We start from the raw sequence: 14,997 nt of genomic DNA on the forward strand, positions 1-14,997 counted from the left end.
TCTCCTCCTCCTCCTCCTTCTCTTCCTACTACTCCTCTTCCTCCTCTTCCTCATCCTACCTCTTCCTTCTGTATAGCCTTGGCTATCCTGAAATTTACTTTATAGACCAGGATAACCTTGAACACCTGCCTCTGCCTCCCATGTGCTCCATCATGCCTTTATTTGTAAGTTTTGTTTTCAACTTTACTTTTCAGATGGGGGAGAAAAGGATGCTTATTGTACAGCATGTGGTGGGGGGGTGTCAGAGGACAGCTGGAGGGAGCCTGTGCTCTGCTAGCACCATGTGGGGGCTAAGGATTGAACTCAGGTCGCTGGGCTTGCCACCAAGGACCTTGATCCACTGGCCATCTCTCCAGTCCTGCGCTTTATTTTAAACAACTTCACTGAAGTATAATTTATAAACCATAAGATTCAGTGTACAGTTCAGTGGTTCTCAGTAAATGCACAGTTATATAACACCACTGCCTATGCAGTACGCAGACATTTCCATCACCCCAGAAGACCCATCATGCCAGTTTTCAGTCAGTGTGCATCTGGCCCTCCTCCCGTCCATCACCGTCTCTCCAGATAGCTCACCTTTCCTGAGCATTTCACAATAAATGCAGCATCACAGGCAGTCTTTCTCCTCTGGCTTCTTCCACTTAGCATAATACTTTGAAGATAATTTTTTTTTTTTTTTTGCTACTTATCGCTAAGTAGCAAAGAGCATTACATCATCTGTGTTTCCCTGACCCCATCAAGTGCGCAACCAGACTGCTTCCCTCCTTGGCTCTCAAGAATACTGCTACTGTAGGTGTTCACATGCCAGTTCTCACATGGACCTATGGTGTTCTCATTGTCTATTATCATCATCATCATTATCATTATTATTAAAATGCTGTGTTCCTGGGTGTTTTGCTTCTGTATATGTTTGTAAACTATGAGTGGTGTTTACAAACACCAGAAGAGGGTGTCAAATCCCCTGAAACTAGAGTTACAGATGGTTGTGAGCTGTCATGGGTGCTGGGAACTGAACCTGGGTCCTCTGGAAGAGTAATCATTGAGCCATCTCTTTAGCCCCTGGACCTATGTTTTTTTATTTTTATTTTTATTTTTATTTTTTTGGAAGAATCCTAGGAGGGACATATCTGGGTCTTATTGGATATTTATATTTCCCTTCTTAAGAGACATCCAAACTGTCAAGGTGATGTGCAGCTTTAATCCTGGCACTTATGAAGAGAGACAGGAGTATCTCTGTGCCTTTGAGGTCAGTGTGGTGTACTGTGATTCCCTGGCCAGCAAGAGCCGTGTAGAGAGACCCTGCCTCAGAAAGAGGAGAAAGGACGTCATTTCAGTAGATATTGTTGTGGCTTTAATTTATATTTTTCTAATGTGTTCATCATTCATGCATTTTGCTAAGTAAAATGTCTACTGAATATTCATTTGCTTGTTTATGGCACTGAGGTAAACCCAGGATCCTGGTACATAGGACAAGTTCTATCTGTGCCCCTGAGCCAGGTCTGCACTACCAAATGTTTTATTGAATCCCATTTTATTATTGAGTTATAAGAGTTCTTTATACAACTTTGGGTATAAGTCCTATATATTCAAAAGTGATTTTTAAATATTTTCTTTTAGCCTCTCATTTGTGGTTTTCTCTTGGTTTCGATGAATTCTGATTTACCCATTTCTTTGCTCTGGTCTGGTCTGGTTTTGGTGTAGGCTGTGCTTTGCTGTGTTATGTAAGAACTCTTGCCTCACTTACCATAAAGAGAACCACTGTTCTTCTAAGATTTGTTGATTGCTTCTACTTCCAGAAGGCAGTTCACCCCATAACAACTCCCTGGCGTTAAACGCATTTTTAGTGCCTAGGAAAATCTCTATTTCCGCAAGCTACTATTAACCTTCTCGTCTTTTTAGAGTAGCCTAGCTTTGGGAAGTCCATGTTCCCTACTCTAACTAATTAACAAGGTTACAGAACAGTTCTCCATAACACCTCCATTTTCACCCTCCCCGTAGAATATTAAGAAGACCCCACAACTACCAACCAGGGAGTGCTCAGGGGAGGACACTCCCTCCTGGCTGCTGTGAGTCCGGTGTCATTCACAACCAATGGATCCTATGTGAGCTTTAGTCTTCCTGTCTGAACAACTCAGCTCACAGTGAGCGTAACCCTTGCGCTTCTACATTACATCCACAAAGCTCATGTGTAGATGGTTTAGTCTTTTGACGTGCGTGCATGCGTTCTTGTGTTTTTCCTGCACATGCATGCATGACCTTGCAAGCATGTATGAAGGCCAAAATTCAACACCAGGTCTCTTGCTCTATTGCTCTTCACATATTTTTGAGACAATGACTCTCATGTCAACTAGGATTCACTGGTCTGTGTGTGTGGTGTGTGTGTGTGTGTGTGTGTGTGTGTGTGTGTGTGTGTGTGTGTGTGTGTGAAGCAGTTACTGGGAATAAGAGTTTTGTGATTGGTATTATCTCTTCTTTAAGAAGGCCTATGTAAATTATAAGCCCCATAACATCAAGGCCTGTGTCCAGGGTAGTTTTATTTCTCTTGCTGTTCTTGGCAGAGAGCTAACTGATAAGTAAGCGCTCAATAAATATTCTTTATTGCGTCTGTACAATAAAGACAGCCTTATATATTAGACTCAACAGTGTCCCCGGATGATCTGTGTCCCACTATTTGTCTAAATCATGTTGAACAGGATGCAGGTTGTCCTCCCTCCTCCTCTCTGTCCTTCAGTAAGTTCAGCATCTTCCAAGATTCTTTGTCAAACTAGAAATTATTTTCTCTACAATGTCCTCTCTGTTTTAAGAGTCTTAAGTCAGCCTTTAGTCATCAAAACCCTTTCTAGTCTGAGGCTGAGAGTGCAGCTCAGTGGTAGGTCATTTGTCCAGCATGCACAAGTCCCCATGTTTGAGCCTCAGGCCTACAAAATAAAAAGAATACAAATGTGGGGGGCGGGGCAGCAAGGCTCAGCAGATAAAAGTGCTTACCGCACAGGCATCATGATCTGAGTTCAGTCCCAGGAACCCACATAAAGAAAGCTAGCAGAGGGCTGGAGAGATGGCTCAGTGGTTAAGAGCACTGACTGCTCTTCTAGAGGTCCTGAGTTCAAATCCCAGCAACCACATGGTAGCTCACAGCCATCTGTAATGGGATCCGATGCCCTCTTCTGGTGTGTCTGAAGACAGCTACAGTGCACTCATATATAATAAATAAATCTTGAAAGGAAGGAAGGAAGAAAGAAAGAAAGAAAGAAAGAAAGAAAGAAAGAAAGGAAGGAAGGAAGGAAGACAGCCGGCAGTGATAGCATGAATCTGTAATCGTGGCACTGAGATGCCAAGGTGGGAGGTGGAGACAGGAGAATTGCTCAGAAATGCAGAGCAACAGAAAGGAGAGATCTTGCCTCAGCAAGACAAGAGAAAGAGAACCAATTCCTGAAAGCAGTCTCCTGGCTTCCACACACACACCATGGCACATGCACCTACACATAATAATTAATGTGCAAACTTTGGAGGGTTTTTGAAGCTGTGTCTCACTATATAGCCCTAGCTGGCCTAGAACTCACAGAGATCCACCTGCCTCAGAGCCTCCCAAGTGCTGAGATTAAAGGCATGCGGATTTTATTATTATTTAATGTGTGCGCTCATTTTGCCTGCATGCTGATTTCATGCATCATTGAGTGCCTGTTGTCTGAGGAGGTCAGAGAGGGCATCAGGTCCCCTAGAACTGGAGTTATAGACAGTTGTAAGCCACTGTGGGGGGCTGAGAGCTGAACCTGGGTCCTCAGCCAGTGCTCTTAAGTACTGAGCCTTCTCTCCAACCTTGTAAAGTTGTTTTGAAAAGGAAAAAGAGTAAGAACTCAGTACCCTGTCCCCTGTCCCCAGAAGAATCCATTTGTTAATTTCTATAAACCTTTAGTGCACTTCATGTATGTATCCCAATATACACAGAAGTTACCACTTTAACCATTTTTAATTACATAGTTCAGTGGTTTTTACAGTAACTGCAGTAATTTTGTGCATCCCACTGTCGAGTACCCATCATCTCTGTCTCCAGAACTTTGTTCCCCTTCCCAAACTGAAACTCTTTACCAGTTAAACAACTCCCCATTCCCTATGGTAACAACCATCCTACATTTGACTCGATCCATCTGACCAATCCCAGTACCTCATATAAACACAATAAAATAAAACAATCGAAACACTTCCCCCACACCCCTGGATTGTGTTGCTGTATTGTTTTCTAAACAAGGTCTCACCATGTACCCAGGCAAGCATCAAAGTCAAAACTCTCCTGCCTCCCGAGTGTCAGGTGTACAGACACACACACCATGGCCTGTAGAAAGGGGTGGGGCAGAGCGGGTTTGCCTTGGTTACTGGTTCACGGCTCAGTGGGCACTTGTGTTGGTTTCTTCCTTACTGGTCTTGACAGAAGAAGGAAGACGGTAGCCGTGCACATGCAGTGCAGATACCGTGATACTGTAGAACCCGTGCTTCTAATCCAGTGACACACTCACCTGCAAAATGGATGCTAGGCAATGCTCACCTCAGCCAGCACCCTCTAACACTGTATGAGCGGGAAGCCTCAGCCCTGGGGAGCCCAAGTCAAGGCCAAGAAAATGAGCCGGAATTAAGTGTTTAACTGAATGCTTACATACAGGTGGCTTTGGTTCACAACTCTCCCAAACTGGCGAGCGCCCCTTTTAGAAACAGGAAAACAGTTTGCAAGGGCAGTAAGATGGCTCAATGGGTAAATGTCTCTACTACCTTACCTGTGACGTGAGCTTGATCCTAGGAACGCACGCCAAGGTGGAAAACTAGAAAGGGGTCCGCACGTTGGCCTCTGGCCTCTGTCCCACCCAACCCCACCCTCACATACATGCGCACGCTAGCAAATTACAAGTACATAAAGGAGTCCTTTTAACAAAGGAAAACAGATGTAATATAGTTAAATGGTATCATACTTTATACTGTAAAAGTAAACTGTAGATAAACAGAAGCCTGGAACAGATCTTAGGAGAACCCACACACTGCAAAATGCATCCTACTTAATTCCACTCAGAAAGTTCAAAAACAGTCAAAGGGGACTTTCCGTTTAAGGCATCAACCCTGTGGGGTGGAGTGGTGGTGGTGATGGTGGTTATGGTTGTAGTTGGTTGGTTTTGGTTTTGGTTTTGGTTTTGTATGGAAAGGAATTCCCTAAAAGTCACATAGTGGCCCCTCCTGGGAATATGGGTGACAGGAGCTCATGACTGGGAAAGAGCATGCAGCCAGCGTGTGTGTGTGTGTGTGTGTGTGTGAGAGAGAGAGAGAGAGAGAGAGAGAGAGAGAGAGAGAGAGAGTGTGTATGTGTGTGTGTGTGTGTGTGTGTGTGTGTGTAAGAGGATGCGGGCACTAATTTAATGCAGCTTCTTAATTTTGGACGTGTGTCCTTAAGAGTCATCAAATCTTACAGTGAAATCGCTTTCAAATTCTCTGACTCTCCGGGTGGTAGAGACACTTACAGAAGGTCACATGACATAATCGTGCACCCAGAGTTCTAGCTCTCTGTTGGATGTGATAAGAAAGCCCCAGTTGGCCAAGCTTGGAGAGTCCTGGGGAAGAGCTGTGGTGACAGCATCCTGGCTTCCTCATTACTGGGCTCCTGGACTCTCTGGGTCAAGGATGGAGACCTGGGGCTCCAGTACTCCATAGAGCCAGCCAACACGTACAGTCCACTGGGGCCCTGTGGCTGCACTGACAACTCCAGGACACACCCCAGTACTCCGCTTCTGCCTGCACTGTGGTCACACGTGCTGTGAGACCTGGGGAATAAGTAGTGCATTCTGACCCCTGGAAGGGGTTCCAGGTGGCCCTGTGCCAATAGCTGCTTTGCTCGAGTTGTCATGGAGAGCGGAGTTAAGAAGAGCAGCTTTGACCAGCTTCTAGAAAGATGTCTTCATCCAGAGCATGGTGGGTGGCTGGGCAGGTGGGTGGATGGATGGACGGACGGACGGACGGACAGACAGACAGATGGATAGAGATAAAAAGATAGAGATCGATTTTTAAGATATAAATTTTGAGACAGGTTTTCTTTTTGTAGCCTTGGCTGTCCCTGGAACTTGCTCTGTAGACCAGGCTGGCCTTGAACTCAAAGAGATCCACCCGCCGCTGCTAGGTTTAAGGTGTGAGCCACCACCACTGCCAGGCACCATGTGGAGCTTTTAAATGAAGTTCATCGGCTTTCCTTCTCAGAGCGTGGGTTCCTCTGAGTACTGAAGCCACCTGCCTGCAGTAATTCTGAGAGCAGGATATCACATGGAAGCCCTGACTTGGATTTTACTTCTTAAGATGTGCATCAGGTAAAGTGGCCACAACCCACACAGGAGTACAGTAGACAGTGTGGCTCACCAGAAAGCAGTTCATCACTGCAAGCAGCTTTACGTCAGAGTCGACACGTGAGGGGGAAGCAGTTAGCCATGTTACTTCCTCAGGGTGGTGCTCCGCCTGCAGAATGTGACTCCTTGGTGAACAGCGCTTTCACTGGGGTCACCTAAGACCATCAGAAAACACAGATTTGCATTAAGGTTCACAACAGCAGCACAATTACAGTGATAATTAGCAAAGAAAATAATTCCACGGTTGGTCACAGCATGAGGAACTGTAGTAAGGGGCTGAGGCGTTAGGATGGAGAACTGCTCGCTGCTCTAGAGTTTTGGTCTGTGGTGTGCACTTGCTGTCCTTGTCATTAGGATGGGAGTGTGCTTCCTGCTGGCTTGACTCTGTTTGCCACGGGCTCTGCTTCATCTTGCTGTTGCTCCTCTTTCAGGGCCTGACTTTCCAGGAGGTGGAGAACTTCTTCACTTTCCTGAAGAACATTAATGACGTGGACACTGCGTTAAGCTTTTACCACATGGCTGGAGCATCCCTTGATAAAGGTACTGAAACCTGGAAGCCTCTTTCTTGAAATTATATGAGTTAATCTGTATCTACTATGTGAGTGCCTCGCCTTAAAATGTCAGATTTTCTTGGATTTTGTTTGTTTTGTTTTGAGGCCGGGTTTCTCTGTGTAGCTCTAGCTGTCCCGGAGCTCGACGTACAGACCAAGCTGACCTCAGACTCAGAATCTGCTGGCCTCTGCCTCCCTCCCCAGTGCTGGGATTGAAGCTGTGCAGCATCCCCAGTGGTTCCTTCTCTTGTCGCACAGAGAAGCCCAGCCCAGCTCACATTTGCCTGTGCTTCGGACAGGGCAGAGAGCCAGTGATTAGGCTGCACACAGGCATGAAGCAAGGCAGAGCTGCAGGACCTCTCTCCAAGCCACTGGAGTCAGGGCATGTGTAAGGAGAAGCCAGGGCACTGGGCACTTGGGTCTTTGATGAAGGAATGGTCTGGTTAGTATATTTGCTTTCTACCTTTTTTTATTATTTTTTTTTAAAGAATTGAGTGAGAAGGACAAAAGAAGTCTTTTAAATTTATCCATGTATTCACCATTTTAGCTGTTTTTCCTGTATCCTTGAATACCAGTAGTCATCTGGGCTCTGGAACTTCTTCTGTGGCTGTTCATGGTGTGATAAACTCCCTTGACGTTTAGGCTGTTTGAGAATGTGCTGCAGTGCTGTGGTGCAGCCTCTCAGATCTGCCCAGAGCAAATGCTGCGGTTTCAGAGGCACAGACTTTTCAGGAAAGTCCGGAAGTCATTTGCATACGTGAGAGCATGGCCCTAACTTACATGTGAAGTCTGAAAATGAACCCGAGTCCAGAAATCAAGTAGACTGGTGGTTGCAACAGGGTCCAGGAGTGAGGTAGACAGAGAGACAGGTCAAAGGGCTCCAAGTTTGAGTTACACAGGTTGAGGGTGATCCTAGAGAGCTGATTACTGCTTGGTGACTGTAGTTACTAATACTGTACTCTATGCTTGGAGTTGCTAAGAGAGATGCTTAATGCTGATCTCACACACACACACACACACACACACACACACACACACACACACACACGCCCACACATGTAACTATGTTAAGAGAAAGAAATGGTGATTTGGAAGGTTAGCATGGTGACCCAAACCTATAAGTAGTACTCAGTAGGCTAAGGCAGGAAGATTATGAATTCAAGACCATCCTGAATTGTACATCAAGCCCCTGTATAAAATGCAAAGAAGAAAAACAGACACTTAATTACACTAAGTGCAGTAATACTTCACAGGGTGTCACATGTCAGCACAACTTGGTGAAGCCCTTAAATCACAATTTATATACATAAATAGCTGTCTTAGGTTTCACTGCTGTGAGCAGACACCGTGACCAAGGCAAGTCTTCTAAAAGACAACATTTAACTGGGGCTGCCTCACAGGTTCAGAGGTTCAGTCCATCATCATCAAGGCCAAGGTGGGAGCATGGCAGCATCCAGGCAGGCATGGTGCAGGAAAAGCTGAGAGTTCTACACCTTCATCTGAAGGCTGCTAGCAGAATACTGACTTCCAGGCAGCTAGGACGAGGGTCTTAAAGCTCACACCCACAGTGCCATGCCTACTCCAACAGGGCCACACCACTTAATAGCACCACTCCCTGGGCCAAGCATATACAAACCATCTCAATAGCCATGTAAAGCTAGAAAAGCCGAAGAGATCACTACCTATAACCAGAGCTCATGGTACTTTTTCCTCTCCAATCTGGATGCCTTTTATTTTAAACCATCCATATAGCTGTTTAAAATAGCATTTGTTTGCTTAAAATAATGCCTCCTCTCATCTCTGTAGACTCCTTTTAGGGAACAATGGTGTGGGAGTCTTGGGGGGAGGGATTACCAAGCCCTTCTTCCAGAATAGCCCTCACTGCATTGCTGTCTCTCAAGGCAGGCTTAGATAGCACGTGCAAATCCAAAAACGTAAGATTTAAAGTCACAAGTTACAAAAATAGAAATAATAACCACCTCTGAGATTCCCCCCCCCCCAACTCAAGCCAACAGAACCACTTCAAGAAAACCATACCGGATGAATCACTCTCTGTGTGTAAATTACAGGGTGTACAAAACCAAGTGATTCAGGATAGCAGTAACAAGGAGAAATGCAATGTAGTGATTAAAAATGTGGGCGGAGTTTCTTTGAAATGACTTTGGGCCATTTCCTGAGTAAGATGGCAGACCTCTGGTCCTTACATGCTGGTCATGCTCTTACATCTAGCCGCCACGCTGGACATGCAGAATACACTTAGCTCTCAGATCTGTGGTGTCGGGTCATTCAATCTGGCTTTCTATGTTTTATATTGGATTCCCTGAACATATATCAACAGATAGCAAAAAGATAGGTAGGGCCTAGTTTCATGCTAAGTAACAGAATGAACCACATGTGTTTGTTTCCCAGACCTGCTACTAAAAAAAAATAATAATGCCACTAGCTGGACAGTAGAGGCAGCACTGGGGAGGCTGAGGCAGGCAGGTCTCTGAGTTCTAGGCCAACCTGGTCTACAGAATGATTTTCTGCACAGCCAGAGTTACACAGAGAAACCCTGTCTCAGGGGAAAAAAAAAAATGCCACAAACTCTATTTAAAGCAACAGAAATTTGTTCTCTCACAATGGAGTGTTAAAGTCATCATGTATGAACTCTAAAGATGCGTCCTTCCTTGTGTCTTCCACATTCTGGAGGCAGTAGGTGCACCTTGGCCTTGCATACATAGCTCCTATCTGTGTCCTGTCTCTATGTGTCTGTCCCCTCTGAAGCTCCAAGTGTCTTCACCTACTTGGTCTTATGACGTCTTAGAGCCCAGCTGCTAATCCAGGATTCTATCTGAAGACACCCTTCATTATAACTACAAAGGCAATACCCACCCTCAATTGGCTCTGTCACCTGGGCCCCGCCATGTTCTTGTCTATTATAGACACTCTCAGAGTTTGTGTGTGGGTTTGCACATGGCTGTGTTGACTGCCTGCCACCCCAGCTAAATTCTTGTGTCTTCCTCACGTACTCTGTACATCTAGAGCAATGAGTAGGTCTCATTCCAGGCCTTCCCACCCCTCTCCACAAAACCGTGTAGATTTTAGTACTGAGATGAACACTAGAAAAGAAGGAAGAATGGTGTGGGGTTTGAGAACACAGCTCTAGGCTGGGGATGTACTTGCCTGCTGTGCACAAAGCTCTGAGTTTGGTCCCCAGCACCACATGGTGAAACCCCTGAGTGTTATCCCAGCATTTGGTATACAGGCAGGATCACAGTTTCAAGGCCAGCCTCGGCTACATAGCCACCCTGAGCTACAGGAAAACTGATGATCCTGCATCCCAAGAACTGATGTCACACTGCCTGAGCCTGTCTCAGCCCGTCACTCACTACCTGGGTGGTGTTTAAGATCAGAGTAAGGATGCGTAACTCACAGGGTGCCATAGGGACAAGTCTGCAAAAAAACCCTGTCGCCCTGTGCATTGGCTACAGGTCGGGTTACCAAGCTGGCGACATGAGCAGTGCGGTGCTGCACCTTTCATTGTCTGTTCTGTCAGCAGCACGGCCGCTCTGCTAGGTGTGTGTGGGGCTTCCAGCCTCAAGAAGCTCACAGGAGTGGGGGAAGATGACTCAACAAGAATTCCAGTCAGTGTGGTCACTGGCGTGGAGCCAGGATGGAGCCCTGCCTGACACCCGCTGTGGGCGCAGAGGGAGCCAGGCGGGGTCAAAGGGCACTCTGCACAGCCTCTTCTCATTCCTGGTTGCTGCTAATCTCAGCTGTCTTCCCAAGGCCCTGGCACCATTCCTTCCTTGGCTAGTTTAGAGCTTACAGGCCAACCCTGAAACATAATTGATTGGAGTTTCCCAAGCAGTGCTCAATATGGTAATGAGCCCTCCTGAGGTCTGCAAAGAGAAGTGCTCCAGGTCTAAATAAGTTTGGAAAATGCCAGAGTCGCACTTCTCCCTAAGCACCACCTGGGCTGGCTTTTAATAAACTAATGTTTGTAACAAATCCCCACAGGAGAGTGCGTTCCCGCCCCTCCCCCATCTGCTCCAGAATACCCTAGGTACCTTACAGATTAAAGCTCCCTCAGCAGTTCAAGGGTCCTGACTGGCAGCAGTACAGACTGATGGACACACCGTCAGAGGACATGATCCTGTCCTCCTAATACTGGAAGTTTCATTGGGGGGGGAGGGGAATGGGGGGAGTGGTGGTGGTTGGTGGTGGCGGTGGTTGTTGTTTGTGTGGACCATGTGGTAACAACTCAGATAAGAATGAAGTATCCCTCCTCGATGGTTTCTCCAGGAAAGACTGGACTTCCTCTTTAGGCCATCTTTCATTTAGTACATCAGAACAACCACCTCTTATTTGTACACGTAACATTAAGTGTATTGCCTCTGACGGGCCTCCTGAATTATGTAAGCAATCTGCTGAAGACGGTAATGGGAAATTGAACATGACTCCTTCCCAAGCACCTTCCCGTGATGGAATAGTTGGATTCGAGCTGGAGCTTAACAATGAGCTATGGCCTCTAAATCTCAGAGCTTGTCTTGTGTCTGCCAGAAGAGTAAAGGGTTTCCAGGTCCCGGGAAAGCACCTCAGGATGTTAGCATTAGATGTGGTAATCTCGGGGGTCCAGTATGCATCGTAGCATTTGTGGGTGCTGCTCTCCTGTCTAACACTGAAACATGCCTGTTTCTAGAAATCACGCTCAGCATAAATTCTGCTTTGCTGCTCAAACTCGAGGTCGAGTTCTTGTTCCTCATTAGAAATAGGGACTTAGCTCGGTAATTAGAGTCCCGCTAGTCCCTGGGTGTACTCCCCATCATCAGTGACGATAGGGGACCTTCTGCTCTGGGGATGGTGATATTACAGGCTTATTCCAGGGCTCTGGGTAGACGTGAGGGTGTGCAGGCCTGCTAGATGCTAGCATCAGTGTAGCTTCATCTGGCCCTGAGCTTGTCTTCACACTAATCGAGGGGCCAGAAAGACCCCACCCTACTGTGTCAGCGCCATAAAGAAACTAGTCCTTAAAGAAACACCAGGGATGTCCTTCATTGCAAGAAACTCCAGGGTTGGTCTTCAACACCACTAAAATGAAAATAATTCTTAAAAAATCTTAAAAAACCACCTTAGGAGTAGTTTAGTCTGCTTTTGTTCTTTGAGGAAACAGATGTATTCTTGCTTCTTTAGTGTATTGTTTGTTGTTTGCTTGTTTGTTTTATGGATGTTTTGCCTGCATGTACGGCTATGTGTGCGTGCAGTACCATCAAAGGTCAGAAGGGAGTGACAGATCCTCTGGAACTGGATTTACAGATGATTGTGAGCTACCATGTGGATGCTGGAAACCAAACCCTGGTCCTTTAGAAGAGCAGGAAGTGCTCTTAACCACTGAGCTATCTGTCCAGGCTGCCATAGTTAATTTTTTACATTCTTATTAGCTTAGATGTTCTAACTGTTTACTTACTAAGGACAGAAGCTTTTTCCTCAGTGTTTCATCATTATCTAAATGTGAGCCATGTTTCCACCTCTTTATGACCTGCTTAAAGCCTAGACAACTCGTTACATACACTAGAAGTCCAGTTACAATAGACATAATACATGAGAGAAATTATTCTGGCTGTGGGCAGGCCCTGGGAGAGCCAGCAGAACGTTCTACAATATGTCCTCCTGTGACAGCGTCCTGACAAAAGTAGCTGAAGGAAAGGTTTATTTCAGCCCACAGTTCAAAGGTGCAGCTCATCCTGCCAGGGCTTCCAGGTGACCAGAAGGTGAGGTAAGCCTGCTCCAGTCCTGTCTGCAGTAGGGCAGACGGCACTGAGCCTGGGTGTGGCCCCACATTGATTACTTTTCTCTTTGCTGTAACAAAATACCTGAGGAAAACTACTTAAAGTAGGGGTCACTGAGCTGCCTTTTGTTTGGTTTTGGCTCCCAGTTTAAGAGGATACAGCACATCACAGGAGGGCGGGGCTCTACTTGTGGCAGTGGGAAAGGCCGCATCTGTGCGGTCAGGTGGCAGGGCAGAGAGATGAGCACTGCTGCTCTGCTCGCTTTCTCCTCACTGACTTCTGTTCTGGCCCAGCCTATTGGATGGTGCCACTCACCTTCAGAATGGGTCTTGAGCGTCAGTTAAACCTCCTCACAGACGTGCCCAGAGGGCTGTCTCCGAGGTGGCCGCAGCTCCAGTGGGGATGGCAGTGAAGATTAACCGTCATGTTATAGCCCAGAGTTACATGCGAGTCCACGTGAAACTGCACTAATTTATAATTAGCAGATAAATGTAAAGTCAGAGGAAAGCTGTCAGGTTCCCAAAAGAAAAGGCGGCAGCTTTTATTTCCTTGTTAGAAAATTTAAAACTTAATTAGACCTTGGCTAGTGTCTCTCCCGAATCTCATTTGAGCAGCATGGTGCTGTAGTTGTACAAAGGTATGAAGCTGGTGAAAATTGAGGGCAGCTATAAACAAAGTGTGACCTGGGGAGCCTGGGACACTCCCAGCCATAAATACTGTGCCCACGGCCAGCTCTCCTGCTCCCGCTGCTGAGCCAGTTCTGCAGCCGAGAGACAGCTTTAGTAGCCGGCGACTGAGGTGGTCAGGAGTCTGCGTGCCACCTCTGGAGCCGTGCTCAGGTCTTTTTGTATAGTTTTGTTTTCTAGATTTATTTTTATTTAATATTATTTGAATATTTTGCTTGCATATATGTCCTGCACGTGTGTCTATACATGACATGCATGTCTGATGCCTGCAGAGGTCAGAAGATGCCGTATATTCCCAAACTGAAGATACAGACTGCTGTGATCTGCCATGTGGGGTACTAGGATTCGAACCTGGGTCCTAGAACTAGATCCTCTGGAAGAGCAACTCGTACTCTTAACCATTGAGCCACCTCCACAGCCCCTCTGCTCAGACCTTAACGGGGCTTTAATCAAGGTTTTCGGTTGTTAGCAAAATCCGGTTCATTTCCCTGCAGGACCGAGTCATCTTTTTCCTGCTGGCTGTTGATTCTCCACAGGCCACAGCGAGTCCAGCCATGGAGCAGCTCACAGCCCAGCCATTCCCTTCTTCTAAAGTTGCTATAGTAGATTCCTATAGAGAGGTCAGGAGAGTGACTAACCTGTCACCATTGTCACGGAAACTAACCTACCAGCAGGAGCATCACGTTGTAGTGAAGGCCTAGACTAAACAGGGTGGAAATGACGGGTACCTCAGCACTCCGTACAGTGCCACACCAACCAGCAATTCCAGAAGTCTCCGCCGTTAGTTTTACCCTTTTTTTAGACTTTAATTTTTTTGGGTGTGAGGCACATGTAAGGAAAGGTGTGTGTGCGTGTGCGTGCATGCATGCATGTGCATGCCCACAGAGGTCAAAAGGGCATCTGGTCCCTTGGAACTGAACCTGGGTCCTGGGGAGAACAGCACACGCTCCTAACTGCTGAGCCAGCTCTCCAGCCCGAGTTTCTTCTTCGAAGGCTCCCTGAGATATGGACATTGTAACTGACCGAGGCTATTAGATCATTAAAGAGAAAAAGGAAGCAACTTGGCAGTCATAAAGTTTTAGGACTAGAAGGGAGTTTAGAAACGGTTTTGATTAAACTCCTACTTTGTTGCTCTTAACCTACAATAAAATCACTAGCTCTGGAAGAAAATGACTTGCCCCAATCACAGCTAGTCTGGTACAAGACAGGGCAAAACCTGAGGGTCAGAACTTCACACCAGTGTGCTCAGCAGTCACGGTACCCGGAGTGAGCAGGGTATTAGAACAGAGACTCCAGGCTGGGTGGGGGTGCTGCATGCCTTTCATCCCAGCATTCCGGAGCAGAGGCAGGCTGCCTGGTCTACAGAGTGAGTTCTAGGACAGCCAGGGCTACACAGAGAAACCTTGTCTAGGAAATCCATAAAAAGGATGGTGGGAAAGAAGGAAGGAAAGAGACGCCAGGCTGGGGAGACAGCTCCCCCTTCCCAGCACCCATGTGGCAGCTCACAGCATCTGGAACCCCAGCTCCAGGGAACCTGACGCCCTTTTCTGGCCTCCTTAGGCTCAAGGCACGCATGTGATAAGCACATACGCAGGTAAAGCACCCAAACACCTATAAT

General features: G+C 46.6%; 1 protein-coding gene across 2 annotated transcripts in view; it reads left to right on the plus strand.

Moving 5' to 3' along the window:
• The window catches only part of Micu1 (mitochondrial calcium uptake 1), a 145,999-nt gene that overhangs the window by 118,202 nt on the left and 12,800 nt on the right, over nucleotides 1-14,997 (plus strand). For both annotated transcript variants that reach the window (XM_087597903.1, NM_199412.2), the window contains 1 exon segment: nucleotides 6,803-6,911. In XM_087597903.1, coding sequence (XP_087454029.1) covers nucleotides 6,803-6,911 — 109 coding nt within the window.

Source organism: Rattus norvegicus, chromosome 20 (genome assembly GCF_021556685.1).
Source record: "Rattus norvegicus strain SHRSP/BbbUtx chromosome 20, alternate assembly SHRSP_T2T, whole genome shotgun sequence".
Taxonomy (NCBI): Eukaryota; Metazoa; Chordata; class Mammalia; order Rodentia; family Muridae; genus Rattus; species Rattus norvegicus.